Source organism: Notolabrus celidotus, chromosome 10 (assembly GCF_009762535.1).
Source record: "Notolabrus celidotus isolate fNotCel1 chromosome 10, fNotCel1.pri, whole genome shotgun sequence".
Taxonomy (NCBI): Eukaryota; Metazoa; Chordata; class Actinopteri; order Labriformes; family Labridae; genus Notolabrus; species Notolabrus celidotus.
Genome location: NC_048281.1, coordinates 22,977,573 through 22,996,532, shown reverse-complemented (window position 1 = coordinate 22,996,532; position 18,960 = coordinate 22,977,573). Strand labels below are relative to the sequence as shown.

The 18,960-nt window shown below is 38.6% G+C and overlaps 2 protein-coding genes across 13 annotated transcripts; both read left to right on the top strand.

The window, feature by feature from the left end:
• The first annotated feature begins 5,305 nt into the window (after positions 1-5,305).
• LOC117819933 lies at positions 5,306-6,928 on the top strand. The gene is made up of 5 exons (XM_034693472.1): positions 5,306-5,376; positions 5,485-5,793; positions 5,902-5,992; positions 6,389-6,471; positions 6,553-6,928. The coding sequence occupies exons 1-5, from the start codon at positions 5,307-5,309 to the stop codon at positions 6,657-6,659; spliced, it is 660 nt and encodes a 219-aa protein (XP_034549363.1). The 5' UTR covers position 5,306; the 3' UTR covers positions 6,660-6,928.
• Positions 6,929-10,886: 3,958 nt separating this feature from the next.
• On the top strand, positions 10,887-18,771 carry LOC117819934. Of its 12 annotated transcripts, XM_034693475.1 has the most exons (5): positions 10,887-10,902; positions 16,017-17,733; positions 17,842-18,150; positions 18,252-18,342; positions 18,559-18,771. In XM_034693475.1, the coding sequence occupies exons 2-5, from the start codon at positions 17,664-17,666 to the stop codon at positions 18,686-18,688; spliced, it is 600 nt and encodes a 199-aa protein (XP_034549366.1). In that variant the 5' UTR covers positions 10,887-10,902; positions 16,017-17,663; the 3' UTR covers positions 18,689-18,771. The 12 variants fall into 12 exon arrangements, 9 of the variants coding, with proteins under 9 accessions (XP_034549366.1, XP_034549367.1, XP_034549371.1 ...); XM_034693476.1 differs by lacking the exons at positions 10,887-10,902; positions 16,017-17,733 and adding an exon at positions 13,606-13,762; XM_034693480.1 differs by lacking the exons at positions 10,887-10,902; positions 16,017-17,733 and adding an exon at positions 13,606-13,814 and having other exon boundaries at positions 17,842-17,937; positions 18,327-18,342.
• Positions 18,772-18,960: the final 189 nt, after the last annotated feature.

Sequence of the window (18,960 nt, the reverse complement as noted above, 5' to 3'; positions counted from 1 at the left end):
TGACTCAAAAGGTGACTTGTGTTACACTTTGCTGCTGTTTTATTTACTTGTGAAATCCATGATGGTCCAAACCATGTCACACTTAATACATTGAAGCAGCTGAAAACCATCAAACCACTTCCTCTTTTCTACAGCCAGTTCACAATTACATTAAAAGGCTTGTGGTGAAAAGTCAGTCAATCTGTCTCTGTCTGATTGTCATCATGTCTCCCCTGAACCAAGCAGCTCTGCTCTTGTTTCTATCCACGTACGGACTCTCTGCAGGTAGAGTAGAGATTTGTGTTTGTTATGCATGCTTCTCTTTAGACTAAACTGGGGATATGTTTTGTATTGATTGATTGTTTCTTTTCCATTTCTATGAACATCATCCAGTTGTCCACAGGAACATGCTGGGTTACAGGGGAGACTCTGTCACACTCGCTTGCAACAAATCAGAGGCAGATACAACACAAATCAGCTGGACTAAAGGCCCTTTTTTTTTTGCTTATTCAATCTCACTGAATAAGGCTTATTCAAATTTCAGCTCTGACAGAGTGAAGATAGACATTAACTCACCTTCACTGCTGATCATTATCAATGCTCAGGATGACGATGAAGGACTCTACTCATGTAATGTAACTAACAGTGAGGGTCTTTCGACTATTAATTGGAATTTAACTGTGTCCGAGAGACCTGCTGAAGGTAGGTAGAGCTCAAAGCTGAGTTTATTACTTTTACAACAGCTACATTGTCTGTCAAGGCTCTGATGAAATGCAATAAAACGTCACTCATATACTTTCATTGCAGAGGCCAGGTCATTGTGGTATTCACCAAAAATAATCATACCTGTGGCTGGAGTGCTTCTGTGGTGCATCATTGCAGCCGTCTGTCTCTGCAGGTGATTCATTCTCTTTAGTTATGTAAAGTTAAATTTCAGTCCTCTGTCTTTTTTGGATTATATTTCATCTCTGGGAGCTAAGGTTAATTTGAGTATAGCGTTAAATCAAGTCTAAGTTAATCCTTGGTTATCAGAAAAAGGGGCTTCTAAGCATGTAGTTTATCTCAGTATCATACAATCAGACCAATAACACATCCGGGGTCTTCATTTCTGCAGAAAACTGAGGCGCAAGACACCGAACCCGAACCCGGCCCAATCTCCAAACATGCAGAACTCTGAAGAGCAAATCGGCACAGAGAGGAATAGTCAGTACATGGAGAGGCACGTCTCAATCTACAACACCTAATGAACTGACATGACTTTAAATGAAGGATAAACAAAGGACATGGACACTATCACATGAAGAGATGAGTAATGATGGACATCAACCCACATTTTACGATTTAGACCAAGTCTTACAAAGACGGCCAATCAGATAAAGGAAGAACTGATAGCTTTGCTTATCATTAACACATTTAACCCAATATTACCTCTGGGATTTTGTCTCTGAGCAGTTTTTATATCCACTGAACTCTGTGTATTTGCTTTTTTTTTCTTATATAAATATTAGTTTTGACAATATGCTGTGTTGAAAATTGTCCTTTCTGTCCTGCACTCACAGAGGCAAGTTCCTGACCATTTACATGGTGATAGCACTTAACTCTGAATCGAAGCAAACACAACTCCAGCTCAATTCAAGCTAATCTTAACTCCAGTTTAACTCCAGTTTAACTTTGACTAAGCTCCTCTCCACTTTGTCTCCGCTCGTACTCAACCCAGCTCTCATTTAACTTCAACTAAACTCAGCTTGACTCATATTATACTCCAACCCAACTCAAATCTAATTCAAGCTTAACTCAACATGAACTCAAGTCCTTCTTAAGTCCAACTCAGACTCCAACACATTGATTACACTATGACTCAACCCAGACTCAACTTTGACTACACTCTGACCCAACTTTAAATCAAATCTGACTCAACTCGTGCTTAACTCTAACTGAATTCCATCCTAACTCAGACTCAACAGCTGCTCACAGAACTATTCTCTGACTTAAACGGGCCTCAACGCAAAATACAAACAACCCCCAATCTGACTTGAAATCAACAACAACACTATCATAATTCTGATTCTACTCAAACTAAACTCTAACTTAACTTCCACTCAACTCAACTTGATTTCAATTAGACCTAGACTAAACTCGAGCTGAAGCTAAACTCCAACTTTACTAAACTCAAACTCAAGTCCATCTCAAGTACCACCGATCTCCAACTTGAATCAAACTCAATTTAGACTCAACTCTGACTCAACTAGGCTCAATTCTTATCCATCTTGGCTAAACTCAAGTGGCTTAAACTGGGATGTTTTGTCTTCATGGGGAACATTATGGTATTACAGGATAGTATTATTTTTCATTGTATTTTATTTTTTCGTCTTTATTGATAGAAAAGCTTTAGAGAGTCAGGAAACGTGGGAAGCAGAGTGGGTGAAGACATGCAGCAAGACGAACCAGAGACCTCTGTGATGAGGACTATAGCCTTTATATATGGGGCGCTTGGACCACTAGGCCGCTATAGGCCACTGGCGCTCGTACAGGATATAATGTTAAATTAAAGCTGGGGCGTCGCCTTGGAGGACCTCTGAGGGAGGAGGGTAGGGGTTAGACGGAGCCCTGAGGAAATGCTACATTCAAATTCATGCTAGTTTTCCGAGACTACCAACCCCAGCTTTAAGAATATAAATGAAAAAATATATATATCTTAAAAAAGGGGGGTCAGGCTCTATTACTGTACTGTGTTTTAATTGTCATGCTATCATGATGTATTGTTTCCATCTATTGTTATTTATCTTTATCATTTGTTATGAGCTCTATTTTGACCTGCCGGGGACTAAAGATGAAAATTAGCTTCATGGCTAACTCTGGCATATTCACATGGATGCTATGTTGAAATGTTCATTAATGTGCACTGTCCCTTTAAATAAATATTTGCCACCAGGGGATACATGTTGAGGGTCTAGGGAGATGTCATTTTGCCAATGTTGTGTAACAGGATTAATTCCTTTAGTTTTATTAACATGTATTTAATCATTTAAACAGAAAAAAGTCTCAAGTACATGCTGTTGACTCCTCTTAGTGGACGCATCTGTAGTTCACGTCTATCACAAAGACCTGGTGTTGCTTCTCATAAACTTTGACAAGTTACTACCTCCTCTTGCCGCATACTGTGGCCAGCTTTTTGCAGAAGTGGTTTTCGCATGTCTAAATATAGATGAAGTATGTAGATTTTACCTTGTGGCTCATAATAGTTAGAGTTCAAAGAATGTTAACAGTTTATTGCTGCAAAGCTTGATTCTATAGATGGTAACCTGAATTAAATTATGGCAATAGGGCCTTTAATTTGGCTCACCGTTTTGTTTGACCTATTATTGTTTTGTTGCTGATAGAAGAAAAAAATCAAACCACTTCCTCCCTCTTTGAATCTTCTTTGAGAGCATTCAAAAGCTGATGGTCATGTCAGTCTGTTAGTTTCTGTCAAATGGTTGCCATGTTTCGCCTGAACCAAGCTGCTCTTCTCACCATTCAGCTACTAGTTTTGTACCAAATCCTTCCAGGTAGAGTAGAGATTCATATTTGTTAATGCATACTTTTCTTGGGGATAAACAGGTGAATTTTGTATTGATTGGTTGTTTCTTAGGAACAGCAAACCTGTCTGGAAAAATGTACACAAATTAAATTGAGATGACTCAGCTGACAGACAGTTTAACAGTATGTAGTGTAGTGTCAATGTGGAATATAGATGATTGCATCATGTTACAATATGACTTTAAATGTCAAACACTCACACAGTAACAGCCAGCATGCACATCACCAGGGCCATGAACTGAAGCAGCTGAGATGGATTAAGCTTTCTTTTCATTTTCTGTTATTCAAATAAATATTGGTCTTTTGTGATGTGGGTTTCTTTTTATAATTTTGATGCAAAAAAGAATCAATGTTGACTCTTCACTGTCAAAATGATCAAGACATGCAGTGTAATGGTGTTGCACAAACAATGCTCAACCCTGTGAATCTTAAGTCACACCCTGTGGAGACGGTCTGTTTAGAAATAAACTAAGGTGTTACCTACAGTTGAAAATTGCATACATACTGTATGTAGTGGCTTGCTTTCGCCAAACGAAACAAACACCTATAAGCCACTGAGGGGCTGCTTTACCGGGACTCAGTTGACGCGTCCTCCTCGTCAGGATGAATGAATGAAGTCCGCTCGTGCATTGACATCAACGGGTTTATTAGACACACAATACACGCACAGCCGATCAATCCACACTTGCATCTAATCGAACTTGTAGAATTACAGGCTTACGTCTATTGTAGACAATACGATGACAATGACGGAACAAGACGGAACGAGACGTTCGAGACAATCGAGACGATCGAGACGGTCAAAAACTGTTTGCTACCCGGTAGGCAGCTCACCTGCCACTGATTGGGTCTTCTTCCCTATATGCTTTCTAACACCTGGTTTGACACGCCCGCCACCTAGTGTCCACACAAGTGCATGAAACACACAAACAGTCCACACATAATATTGACACACATATGGCTCTAACACTGTATGTATGTTCATTTTGCTTTATATTATAGCATGATTAAGTTGACTCAAAAGGTGACTTGTGTTACACTTTGCTGCTGTTTTATTTACTTGTGAAATCCATGATGGTCCAAACCATGTCACACAACTCGGGGAATCCACAGGATGCGTGTGCGCCGCGTTACGGCTGCGACACGGCTCTGCTCCGTCCCGGGGCTTTCGCCCTGGTCCATAGGATGCGTGTTTGGAGCGGCGCGCACTCCGGAGCAGGAAACTCAAGATCCCTTGAGAACTCCAAAACGCGCGGGAACAACACAGTATAAACTTTTCCTCGTCCATGGTGTCGGATATCTTTTGAGACTGACGTCTGGCCCGATGCCACAGGTTATGACGTAATGTTGAAGAAGTGGTGAAATTTACGATCTTGTGTTTGCACATGGTGTTTATTTTGAAAGTGAGCGGATGTTGCATACGATCCTCGTGCCTGACTTCCGGGATAGTTCGATCATTTCTGTGTCGATTGACGCGTGCTGGGCGCGGGGAGCGGCGAAAATAGACTCCCCGCGTATCTCTGGCAGAGCGGCGCGGCGGAACGCTCCAGAGACGGAGCTGAGACGCGCCGCAGCGCGCCCTGTGGACTCTAGAGCATTGACTTGAATGGGAACCTATTTGCTGCGACGTGCGCGGCGCAGCCGTAACGTAACGCGACGCATCCTGTGGATCTTCCTCTTTTCTACATCCCGTTCACAATTACATTAAAAGGCTTGTGGTGAAATGTCAGTCAGTCTGTCTCTGTCTGATGGTCATCATGTCTCCCCTGAACCAAGCAGCTCTGCTCTTGTTTCTATCCACGTACGGAGTCTCTGCAGGTAGAGTAGAGATTTGTGTTTGTTATGCATGCTTCTCTTCAGGCTAAACTGGGGATATGTTTTGTATTGATTGGTTGTTTCTTTTCCATTTCTATGAACATCATCCAGTTGTCCTCAGGAACATGCTGGGTTACAGGGGAGACTCTGTCACACTCGTTTGCAACAAACCAGAGGCAGATACAACACTAATCAGCTGGACTAAAGGCAGATATCTTTTTGCTTATTCAATCCCACTGAATAAGAGTTATTCAAATTTCAGCTCTGACAGAGTGAAGATAGACATTGACTCACCTTCACAGCTGATCATTATCAATGCTCAGGATGACGATGAAGGACTCTACACATGTAATGTAGCTCACACTGGTGGTCCTATTACTATTATTTGGAATTTAACTGTGTCCGAGAGACCTGCTAAAGGTAGGTAGAGCTCAAAGCTGAGCTTATCACATTTTTACAACAGCTACACTGTCCGTCAAATCTCTGATTAAATGCAATAAAAGGTCACTCACATCTGTTTCAATGCAGAGGTCAGGTCATCTTGGTCTTTTCTACTCGTAGTCTCATCTTTGACTGGATTTCTCTTATTTGGCATCCTGCTGGCTACCTGTCTCTGCAGGTGAGTCACAGTTTTATTTTTGCTCTATGTGTAAAAAATGTTGCCAAATTTACATTCCTTAGTTCATCTTGGCACACAGTTACTTCCCCACGCATGTAATGTCCACCGCTTGAATGAAAGTGTGCTGCATTCTGATATATGGGTTGAAGTGCTTCCCCCAGGTTTTATGTTAAAAATAAAAAGACAGCTAAAGACAAAGTTTGAGGAAGAGGTAGATAAGGGTGAAAGTGTAGAGAGTAAAGTGAGAGGCAGAGGGCGACAGAGTCACAGAGAAGAGACTGCACGACATTGGAAGCAAAAAGAGAGTGAGATGGGAAAGAATTAAACAGAGACAGAATCTGAGAGGAAGGGAACTGATTTTGATATGTGTCATATTATTCACATTTATACCTACAGAAAAAGCAACACCAAGACTCAAAACCAGGACCTATCCTGGAGCAGAACCCTGACTTTTGCTGAGTACCGAGTTCACTCTGGAGGTCAGAAAAATGTGCCATCACTCAAATGAACTTCTCCCTGCATTTCATTCTTGGAGTTCATTTCCACTCTCTGCCCATCAGGTGCCTCCATTTCATCCCCAGAGCTGTCTGGTACTCAGGATGCAGGAATTGATAGTCAATGGGTCTCAATTCAATATTTGCCCAGACAGGCATGGAGTTCAGATTGAAACTGATTAAGAAACAAAAAAGATGTTGGAGAGATGTTTTCAAAAGAAAGGGACAAATATGATGATGTATACGTAAAAAAGAAAGAGATGCAGCAAGAAAACTGATGGCCTTGTTTTTGTTTGCACCACTAGACTGAAACAAATTTGCTCCCTTGGTTCTTTAAATTAGAGGTTAACACTTTACTGTATGCCTTTGTCTTTTACTGAAGTGCTCTGTAGCTGTAATGTAATTTTTTAAACCCCTATTAAATCACCCTTTTCAATTCTCATCTCCTCTGTGGAGTATTTTTGCATTGTTTAAAACCGTTTCCAAGTGTGTTATTGTCTTGTTTTGTTATGCTCATTGTCTCCTCATGTTTTATTTAGAGCACTTTAAATTACCATAGTTTCTTAAAGGTGCAGTGTACAGGTTGACATATCATAATTATTAATAATATGTTTAATGTTTCTGTGAATTATAACGTGTAAGGTGGAGCAGCAATTAAAATTTTGAGGTTCAATCAAGTGTTTCTGTTCCAGATGTGGAGAAGGTCTGTTGAGAAATAAACTAAGGTGTTACCAACAGCTGAAAATTGCACATATACTGTTCAAAGTTACATTTTGCTTTATATTTCAGCATGATTAAGTTAACTCAAAGGGTCATTTGTGTTTCACTTTGCTGCTGGTTTTGCTTCTCATAAACTTTGAGAAGTTATTACTGTCTCTTGAACCATCCTGTGGCCACATTTTTTCAGAAGTGGTTCTCACACGTCTTAGCATAGCTGAAGTATGTAGATGTTACCTTGTGGCTCATAATAGTTACAGTTCAAATAATGTTAACGGTTTATTACTGCAAAGCTTGATACCTATAGATGCTAACCTGAATAATATTATGGCAATAGGGACTTTAATTTAGCTCACCATTTTTTTTGACTGAAACAAGACTTATTATTGTTTTGTTGCTGACAGAAAAAAAATCAAACCACTTCCTCCCTCTTTGAATCTTCTGTGAGAGCATTCAAAAGCTGATTGTCGTGCCAGTCTGTTAGTTTCTGTCAAATGGTTGCCATGTTTCGCCTGAAACAAGTTGCTCTTCTCACCATTCAGCTACTAGTTTTGTGCCAAATCCTTCCAGGTAGAGTAGAGATTCATATTTGTTAATGCATACTTTTCTTAAGGATAAACAGGTGATATGTTTTGTATTGATTGGTTGTTTCTTAGGAATAGCTAACCTATCTGGAAAAATGTACACAAATTGAATTGAGATGACTCAACTGACAAACAGTTTAACACTATGTAGTGTAGTGTCAATGTAGAATATAGATGATTGCATCATGTTACAATATGACTTTAAATAACATTTTCTGTGATTAAAATAGATATCGGTCTTTTCTGATGTTGTTTTCTTTTTACAAATTTGATGCAGAAAAGAATAAACGTTTGTTAAAGTCATTGTGACTCTTAAGTGTCAGAATGTTTAGAACATGCGGTGTAATGGTGTTGCGCAAACAATGTTCAACCCTGTGAATCTTAAGTCACACCCTGTGGAGACGGTCTGTTTAGAAATAAACTAAGGTGTTACCTACAGTTGAAAATTGCATACATACTGTATGTATGTACATTTTGCTTTATATTACAGCATGATTAAGTTGACTCAAAAGGTGACTTGTGTTACATTTTGCTGCTGTTTTATTTACTTGTGAAATCCATGATGGTCCAAACCATGTCACACTTAATACATTGAAGCAGCTGAAAAGCATCAAACCACTTCCTCTTTTCTACAGCCAGTTCACAATTACATTAAAAGGCTTGTGGTGAAAAGTCAGTCAATCTGTCTCTGTCTGATGGTCATCATGTCTCCCCTGAACCAAGCAGCTCTGCTCTTGTTTCTATCCACGTACGGACTCTCTGCAGGTAGAGTAGAGATTTGTGTTTGTTATGCATGCTTCTCTTCAGACTAAACTGGGGATATGTTTTGTATTGATTGGTTGTTTCTTTTCCATTTCTATGAACATCATCCAGTTGTCCACATGAACATGCTGGGTTACAGGGGAGACTCTGTCACACTCGCTTGCAACAAATCAGAGGCAGATACAACACAAATCAGCTGGACTAAAGGCAGATCTCTTTTTGCTTATTCAATCTCACTGAATAAGAGTTACTCAAATTTCAGCTCTGACAGAGTGAAGATAGACATTAACTCACCTTCACTGCTGATCATTATCAATGCTCAGGATGACGATGAAGGACTCTACACATGTAGTGTAACTCACAGTGAGGGTCTTTCGACTATTAATTGGAACTTAACTGTGTCCGAGAGCCCTGCTGAAGGTAGGTAGAGCTCAAAGCTGAGTTTATTACTTTTACAACAGCTATATTGTCTGTCAAAGCTCTGATGAAATGCAATAAAATGTCACTCATATACTTTCATTGCAGAGGCCATAGTATTATTTTTCATTGTATTTTATTTTTTCGTCTTTATTGATAGAAAAGCTTTAGAGAGTCAGGAAACGTGGGAAGCAGAGTGGGTGAAGACATGCAGCAAGACGAACCAGAGACCTCTGTGATAAGGACTATAGCCTTTATATATGGGGCGCTTGGACCACTAGGCCGCTATAGGCCACTGGCGCTCGTACAGGATATAATGTTAAATTAAAGCTGGGGCGTCGCCTTGGAGGAGCTCTGAGGGAGGAGGGTAGGGGTTAGACGGAGCCCTGAGGAAATGCTACATTCAAATTCATGCTAGTTTTCCGAGACTACCAACCCCAGCTTTAAGAATATAAATGAAAAAATATATATATCTTAAAAAAGGGGGGGTCAGGCTCTATTACTGTACTGTGTTTTAATTGTCATGCTATCATGATGTATTGTTTCCATCTATTGTTATTTATCTTTATCATTTGTTATGAGCTCTATTTTGACCTGCCGGGGACTAAAGATGAAAATTAGCTTCATGGCTAACTCTGGCATATTCACATGGATGCTATGTTGAAATGTTCATTAATGTGCACTGTCCCTTTAAATAAATATTTGCCACCAGGGGATACATGTTGAGGGTCTAGGGAGATGTCATTTTGCCAATGTTGTGTAACAGGATTAATTCCTTTAGTTTTATTAACATGTATTTAATCATTTAAACAGAAAAAAGTCTCAAGTACATGCTGTTGACTCCTCTTAGTGGACGCATCTGTAGTTCACGTCTATCACAAAGACCTGGTGTTGCTTCTCATAAACTTTGAGAAGTTACTACCTTCTCTTGCCGCATACTGTGGCCAGCTTTTTGCAGAAGTGGTTTTCGCATGTCTAAATATAGATGAAGTATGTAGATTTTACCTTGTGGCTCATAATAGTTACAGTTCAAAGAATGTTAACATTTTATTGCTGCAAAGCTTGATTCTATAGATGGTAACCTGAATTAAATTATGGCAATAGGGCCTTTAATTTGTCTCACCGTTTTGTTTGACCCATTATTGTTTTGTTGATGATAGAAGAAAAAAATCAAACCACTTCCTCCCTCTTTGAATCTTCTGTGAGAGCATTCAAAAGCTGATGGTCGTGTCAGTCTGTTAGTTTCTGTCAAATGGTCATCATGTCTCCCCTGAACCAAGCTGCTCTGCTCTTGTTTCTATCCACGTACGGAGTCTCTGCAGGTAGAGTAGAGATTTGTGTTTGTTATGGATGCTTCTCTTCAGGCTAAACTGGGGATATGTTTTGTATTGATTGGTTGTTCATTTTCCATTAATATGAACATCATCCAGTTGTCCACATGAACATGCTGGGTTACAGGGGAGACTCTGTCACACTCGTTTGCAACAACTCAGAGGCAGATTCAACACTAATCAGCTGGACTAAAGGCAGATCTCTTTTTTCTTATTCAATCCCACTTAATAAGAGTTATTCAAATTTCAGCTCTGACAGAGTGAAGATAGACATTAACTCACCTTCACTGCTGATCATTATCAATGCTCAGTATGACGATGAAGGACTCTACTCATGTAATGTAACTCACAGTGAGGGTCTTTCGACTATTAATTGGAATTTAACTGTGTCCAAGAGACCTGCTAAAGGTAGGTAGAGCTCAAAGCTGAGTTTATTACTTTTAAAACAGCTACATTGTCTGTCAAATCTCTGATTAAATGCAATAAAAGGTCACTCACATCTGTTTCAATGCAGAGGTCAGGTCATCTGGGTCTTTTCTACTCGTAGTCTCATATTTGACTGGATTTCTCTTATTTGGCATCCTGCTGGCTATCTGTCTCTGCAGGTGAGTCACAGTTTTATTTTTGCTCTATGTGTAAAAAATGTTGCCAAATTTACATTCCTTAGTTCATCCTGGCACACAGTTACTTCCCCACGCATGTAATGTGCACCGCTTGAGTGAAAGTGTGCTCCATTCTGATATATGGGTTGAAGTGCTTCCCATAGGTTTTATGTTAAAAATAAAAAGACAGCTAAAGACAAAGTTTGAGGAAGAGGTAGATAAGGGTGAAAGTGTAGAGAGCAAAGTGAGAGGCAGAGGGCGACAGAGTCACAGTGAAGGGACTGCACGACATTGGAAGCAAAAAGAGAGTGAGATGGGAAAGAATTAAACAGAGACAGAATCTGAGAGGAAGGGAACTGATTTTGATATGTCATATTATTCACATTTATACCTACAGAAAAAGCAACACCAAGACTCAAAACCAGGACCTATCCTTGAGCAGAACCCTGACTTTTGCCGAGTACCGAGTTCACTCTGGAGGTCAGAAAAATGTGCCATCACTCAAATGAACTTCTCCCTGCATTTCATTCTTGGAGTTCATTTCCACTCTCTGCCCCTGCAGGTGCCTCCATTTCATCCCCAGAGCTGTCTGGTACTCAGGATGAAGGAATTGATAGTCAATGGGTCTCAATTCAATATTTGCCCAGACAGGCATGGAGTACAGATTAAAACTGAGTAAAAAACAAAAAAGATGTTGGAGAGATGTTTTCAAAAGAAAGGGACAAATATGATGATGTATACGTAAAAAAGAAAAAGATGCAGCTAGAAAACTGATGGCCTTGTTTTTGTTTGCACCACTAGACTGAAACAAATTTGCTCCCCTGGTTCTTTAAATTAGAGGTTAACACTTTTCTGTATGCCTTTGTCTATTACTGAAGTGCTCTGTAGCTGTAATGTAATTTTTTAGAACCCCTATTAAATCATGCATTTCAATTCTCATCACCTCTGTGGAGTATATTTTTCATTTTTTAAAACCATTTTCATCTTCTCATGTTTTATTTAGAGCACTTTAAATTGCCTTGGTTTTTAAAGGTACAGTGTACAAGTTAACATATTAGAACTATTATTAATAATAGATCTGTTTCATGTTTTTGGGAATTATACTGTGTGAGGCAGGGTTGCAGCAGCAATTTAAATTAGGGTGTTCAATCAAGTATTTCTGATCCAGATATGATGGTGACAAACCTCCAAACTGATATCGTTTAAAGGTGCAGTGTGTAGAATGGGGAATAAATATAACTGCCCAACCCCTGGAAAAGAAGCTCCTGTGATTTATGAGGAGTACGATCCCTCCGTTATCAAGTAATCTCTATTAAAAATCTGCATGGTTGATAGTTTGTTTGTTCTTATATGAACTTATGAATACTTATGGATATCATATTCCATTTCTGTCCGTTCTGCTAAACACTGCTAAATTCTGCACACTGTACCTTTAACTGCTCACCTTTAACCATTTTCCAGTCTTATTTTGAACTAGAGAGTAAGGTAATCTGAATAAAACTCAACTCAACTCAGCTTTTAAGTTTACTTTTAAAAACAAAAAGCATGGTTATAGCGTGGTATAGACATAATTTGTTCCTAGTGAATTTTGTTTCTTATAATTAATGTTCTCCTTAAAAATAAGGAATGTCTCCTTAAAGGGAAATGAGTCCTAGCTAATTTGAAGAACAATGAATTGCCTAAAACTTATATATAAAAAGACAGGATTGCTGGAACTAATAGCAGTAGTATTTTATGCACATCAGATAATCAGTAACATTTACTGTGAAATAAGTAATAATTATTAATAAGTATAATTCATAAAATAATATACCACAACAGCACAATAGAACTCCTGAAATTTAGTTATGGCTTTTGGTTTTGGTGCCACCCTAAGATTTTCTGTGGCCCCGTCTGGCCACCCCTATGAAACATTTGTGGAGGCCCCACAGGAAGGCAGAATTCCTGCCGTGAAAAACTCATAGGAAAAACTACACAACGTCACGAAGAAGGAGGAGTGCCATGCAGAGCTAAGCTCTGCATGGCACTCCTCCTTCTTCGTTTGATGTGAGTTTTAAAAACAAAATACTGATCGCAAAATCATAAATTCAATATAACAGAGGATGGATTATGTTATATCTGATTGTTTTTGTCAGATTCACTGTCTAATGAAATAGAGTAATAGAGTCTAACATCATTGATAGAATATATATCAATGATGAGTTATTCCTCCTGTTAGTTTCCCCCATTGTTCTCGTTTTCTTCATGAAGAGAAGTCTGACAGTAAAGTTTGTCTGTTAGTAAAAACACTTGTTATATTTCCTGTCACGTTAATAAAGTTTCATATGAGGCTGATCATTAATGAGCACGGGGTTTGAAAAGAGTTGCATGGTTTCTATTTTCCCTTGAAGTAATAAATCATTTAATAATGAGGCATTTTACCGGTGAATCGATCCACGATGCTTTAGGACAGAATAAACAGAGAGCTGATTCTCTTCATGTGCAAGTGTGTGTTAAACATGTAAACACAGAGACAGAGCTCTGTTACTGTTTATATTTATCAGAGTTATTACAGTGAACATGTGTGCAGACACAAACAGCTGTTAAAGCCGTCATCACAAACCGACGTCGCTTCACGTGACGCTCCGGAGGAGAGGACGTCTCATTTCTCTAAATACAAATATCCTCTCTCCTCTCTCCTCTGGTTTCATTTCCTCGCATCTCTGGTCGGCGGGACTAAGAGACGCGAGGAAGAGACGCGAGGAAGAGACGCGAGGATGGACGTTTGGAGCTTTGAGAAGCACCCATAGAGTCGCATGCGTGGATGGATGAGTTCATCACAGTGTTTTCCACGAAATTTTGGATGCTACGTTTCACGAGGAAGGTGAAGATGTTTTTTCTTGGGTTCACGTTGATCCTTAACACAGTTTCAGACGGTATGTTGACTCTGTCACTTTGAAGAATGTCATGTGAATGCGTGACGTTTTTCATTTTAAAGCAAAGGCGTATGTCCAAAAAAACGCACAACTCACCTCGAAATGTGTTCAAGTTCCATCACAGGGATACGAGCAGACGTGGCTGCTTTGAGTAGGCATATAGGTAACAAGCTGTGAAACAAGATAATTAGATGTTTTCATAACCTTTGAATAAAATAATGTATTCAGTGTCTTTAAATTAAATTGTCAACGTTAAATGAAGAAAAAAAATGAAGTGTGTGAATTAAGCACATGAGTATTTGTCCAATCAAGTAAACTTTATTTATATAGCACATTTAAAAACAACCAATGTTAGCCAAAGTGCTTAAAAAGGTAAAAAAAAAAAAAAAGTACAGGAAGACAACAATAAACACAACATTTTTAACATATTGTTGTTTTAACACTTTAATAATTGACTGCTACGGACGTGACAGATTCTAGCTGCTACAACTACTACAATCCGTCCTACCACTCTCATCTCTATGATGTAAGTTTATGAAGTTGTATATTCTACCAAGTCTAATTTCAGAGTAGATTTTATGATTTTTTTCCACATCTCTAATTGTGTAAATAAATTTGTTCATCATCTAATGCATGTTCTATTGGTTTTAACCATAATTTAATTTTAGGTGGACTTTGTCTCCATGTCCTTGTGACCTGCTTCAAGGCAGTCACATATGGGGCGCCGTTTGTAAAGTTGTGCACACCGAAATTAACAGCAACATTTCTCCACATTTAGCTCCAAAACGTCATAAAAACGTAGTGATTTTTTAAAAGTCACTTTTTTTTTATCACATTTAGAGGAATATTTGTGATCTTCTTCACATTTAATTTTGTTGTGAAAAATATATTAAGTTGAAATAATTGTTAAATCCAAATGCTAAATATAAATCTAAATGTTAAATGTAAATCTAAATATTAAATGTAAATCTAAATGTTAAATCTAAATCTAAATGTTAAATGTAAATCTAAATCTAAATGTTAAATCTAAATCTAAATGCTAAATCTAAATCTAAATGTTAAATATATATCTAAATGCTAAATCTAAATCTAAATGTTAAATGTTAAATCTAAATGTTGCTCTGCGATCCTAAATATTTAGCTGATATGCAAATTCACACTGCAGCCCAGCGGAAATACCAAAATAAAAGCTTCAGAAAGAGATACAGACTTAGCAATAGCAACATAGCTTGTTCGTACCATAGACTGGGTTAGTTCTGTCTCTGAGCGTTGTGAAATCCCTTTATAGCCTCCAAAACTGCCTATGCGGCATTTTTACAGCGGGCAGTCCGGCTATAACCCGTAAGAGTCAGTACTGACAGACTATGGTTAGGATATATGTATCGCTTTATGAAGCTTTTATTTTGGTACTAACAGCGCCCAATACAAATTCACACAGTACGGAAGTACCAAAATAAAAGCTTCATAAAGCGATACATATATCCTAACCATAGTCTGTCAGTACTGACTCTTACGGGTTATAGCCGGACTGCCCGCTGTAAAAATGCCGCATAGGCAGTTTTGGAGGCCATAAAGGGATTTCACAACGCTCAGAGACAGAACTAACCCAGTCTATGGTACGAACAAGCTATGTTGCTATTGTTAAGTCTGTATCTCTTTCTGAAGCTTTTATTTTGGTATTTCCGCTGGGCTGCAGTGTGAATTTGCATATCAGCTAAATATTTAGGATCGCAGAGCAACATTTAGATTTAACATTTAACATTTAACATTTAGATTTAGATTTAGCATTTAGATTTATTCTAAATTTACACTCTGGCTATCTGTCTCTGCAGGTGAGTCACAGTTTTATTTTTGCTCTGTGTGTAAAAATTGTTGCCAAATTTACATTCCTTAGTTCATCTTGGCACAGTTACTTCCCCACGCATGTAATGTCCACCGCTTTAATGAAAGTGCTTCCCATAGGTTTTAAGTTAAAAATAAAAAGAAAGCTAAAGACAAGATTTGAGGAACAGGTATATAGATATTAAGGGTGAAAGCATAGAAAGCAAAGTGAGAGGCAGAGGGCGACAGAGTCACAGAGAAGAGAGTGCACGACATTGGAAGCAAAAAGAGAGTGAGATGGGAAAGAATTAAAGAGAGAAAGAATCTGAGAGGAAGACAACTGATTTTGATATGTCATATTATTCACATTTATACCTACAGAAAAAGCAACACCAAGACTCAAAACCAGGACCTATCCTGGAGCAGAACCCTGACTTTTGCGTGTTTAAAACCGTTTCCAAGTGTGTTATTGTCTTGTTTTGTTATGCTCATTGTCTCCTCATGTTTTATTTAGAGCACTTTAATTTGCCATAGTTTCTTAAAGGTGCAGTGTACAGGTTAACATATCATAATTATTAATAATATGTTTAATGTTTCTGCGAATTATAACGTGTAAGGTGGAGCAGCAATTAAAATTTTGGGGTTCAATCAAGTGTTTCTGATCCAGGTATGGAGACGGTCTGTTGAGAAATAAACTAAGGTGTTACCAACAGCTGAAAATTGCACACATACTGTACATAGTTACATTTTGCTTTATGTTTAAGCAGGATTAAGTTAACTCAATAGGTCATTTGTGTTTCACTTTGCTGCTGGTTTTGCTTCTCACAAACGTTGAGAAGTTATTACTGTCTCCTGACACACCCTGTGGTCAGCTTGTTTCAGAAGAGGTTCTCACACATCTTAGCATAGCTGAAGTATGTAGATGTTACCTTGTGGTTCATAATAGTTAAAGTCCATAGAATTTTAACGGTTTATTACTGCAAAGCTTGATACCTATAGATGCTAACCTGAATAATATTATGGCAATAGGGCCTTTAATTTTGCTCACCGTTTTGTTTGACCTATTATTGTTTTGTTGCTGACAGAAAAAAAATCAAACCACTTCCTCCCTCTTTGAATCTTCTTTGAGAGCATTCAAAAGCTGATGGTCATGTCAGTCTGTTAGTTTCTGTCAAATGGTTGCCATGTTTCGCCTGAACCAAGCTGCTCTTCTCACCATTCAGCTACTAGTTTTGTACCAAATCCTTCCAGGTAGAGTAGAGATTCATATTTGTTAATGCATACTTTTCTTGGGGATAAACAGGTGATACGTTTTGTATTGATTGGTTGTTTCTTAGGAATAGCTAACCTGTCTGGAAAAATGTACACAAATTGAATTGAGATGACTCAGCTGACAGACAGTTTAACAGTATGTAGTGTAGTGTCAATGTAGAATATAGATGATTGCATCATGTTACAATATGACTTTAAATGTCAAACACTCACACAGTAACAGCCAGCATGCACATCACCAGGGCCATGAACTGAAGCAGCTGAGATGGTTTAAGCTTTCTTTTCATTTTCTGTTATTCAAATGAATATTGGTCTTTTGTGATGTGGGTTTCTTTTTATAATTTTGATGCAAAAAACGAATCAATGTTGACTCTTCACTGTCAAAATGATCAAGACATGCAGTGTAATGGTGTTGCGCAAACAATGCTCAACCCTGTGAATCTTAAGTCACACCCTGTGGAGACGGTCTGTTTAGAAATAAACTAAGGTGTTACCTACAGTTGAAAATTGCATACATACTGTATGTATGTTCATTTTGCTTTATATTACAGCATGATTAAGTTGACTCAAAAGGTGACTTGTGTTACACTTTGCTGCTGTTTTATTTACTTGTGAAATCCATGATGGTCCAAACGATGTCACACTTAATACATTGAAGCAGCTGAAAACCATCAAACCGCTTCCTCTTTTCTACATCCCGTTCAAAATTACATTAAAAGGCTTGTGGTGAAAAGTCAGTCAGTCAGTCTCTGTCTGATGGTCATCATGTCTCCCATGAACCAAGCAGCTCTGCTCTTGTTTCTATCCACGTACGGAGTCTCTGCAGGTAGAGTAGAGATTTGTGTTTGTTATGCATGCTTCTCTTCAGGCTAAACTGGGGATATGTTTTGTATTGATTGGTTGTTTCTTTTCCATTTCTATGAACATCATCCAGTTGTCCTCAGGAACATGCTGGGTTACAGGGGATACTCTGTCACACTCGTTTGCAACAACTCAGGGGCAAATACAACACAAATCAGCTGGACTAAAGGCAAATATCTTTTTGCTTATTCAATCCCACTGAATAAGACTTATTCAAATTTCAGCTCCGACAGAGTGAAGATAGACATTAGCTCACCTTCACAGCTGATCATTATCAATGCTCAGGATGACGATGAAGGACTCTACTCATGTAATGTAGCTCACAGTGAGGGTCTTTCGACTATTAATTGGAACTTAACTGTGTCCGAGAGCCCTGCCAAAGGTAGGTAGAGCTAAAAGTTCATCACTTTAACAACGGCTATACTGTCTGTCAAAGCTCTGATGAAATGCAATAATAAGTCACTCACATCTGATTCAATGCAGAGGTCAGGTCATTGTGGTATTCACCAAAAATGGTCATACCTGTGACTGGAGTGCTTCTGTGTTGCATCATTGCAGCTCTCTGTCTCTGCAGGTGAGTCATTCTCTTAAGCAATGTAAAGTTATATTTCAGTCCTGTGTCTTTTTGGGATTATATTTAATCTCTGGGAGCTAAGGCTAATTTGAGTATAGCATTAAATCAAGTCTAAGTTAAAGCCTGGTTATCAGAAAAAGGGGTTTCTAAGCATGTAGTTTATCTCAGTATCATACAATCAGACCAATAACACATCCGAGGTCTTCATTTCTGCAGAAAACTGAGGCGCAAGACACCGAACCCGAACCCGGCCCAATCTCCAAACATGCAGAACTCTGAAGAGCAAATCGGCGCAGAGAGGAATAGTCAGTACATGGAGAGGCTCAACTCAATCTACAACACCTAATGAACTGACATGACTTTAAATGAAGGATAAACATACACTCTGTGTATTTTTTTTTTCTTATATAAATAAGAGTTTTGACAATATGCTGTGTTGAAAATTGTTCTGTCCTGCACTCACAGAGGCATGTTCCTGACATTATGATACATGGTGATAGCACTTAACTAGGACTCAAAGCAAACTCAAATCTAGCTCAATTCAAGCTAATCTTAACTCCAGTTTAACTTCCGTTTAACTTTGACTAAGCTCCTCTCCAACTTGCTCAAACTGAACTT

Coding starts and splice junctions, on each gene's coding strand:
- LOC117819933 (XM_034693472.1), top strand. CDS start 5,307: ATGGTCATCATGTCTCCCCTGAACCAAGCAGCTCTGCTCTTGTTTCTA. Junction 5,794..5,901: donor GTCCGAGAGACCTGCTAAAG/GTAGGTAGAGCT, acceptor GTTTCAATGCAG/AGGTCAGGTCATCTTGGTCT. Junction 6,472..6,552: donor GTACCGAGTTCACTCTGGAG/GTCAGAAAAATG, acceptor TCTGCCCATCAG/GTGCCTCCATTTCATCCCCA.
- LOC117819934 (XM_034693473.1), top strand. CDS start 13,703: ATGGATGAGTTCATCACAGTGTTTTCCACGAAATTTTGGATGCTACGT. Junction 13,815..17,841: donor CCTTAACACAGTTTCAGACG/GTATGTTGACTC, acceptor AACATCATCCAG/TTGTCCTCAGGAACATGCTG. Junction 18,151..18,251: donor GTCCGAGAGCCCTGCCAAAG/GTAGGTAGAGCT, acceptor GATTCAATGCAG/AGGTCAGGTCATTGTGGTAT.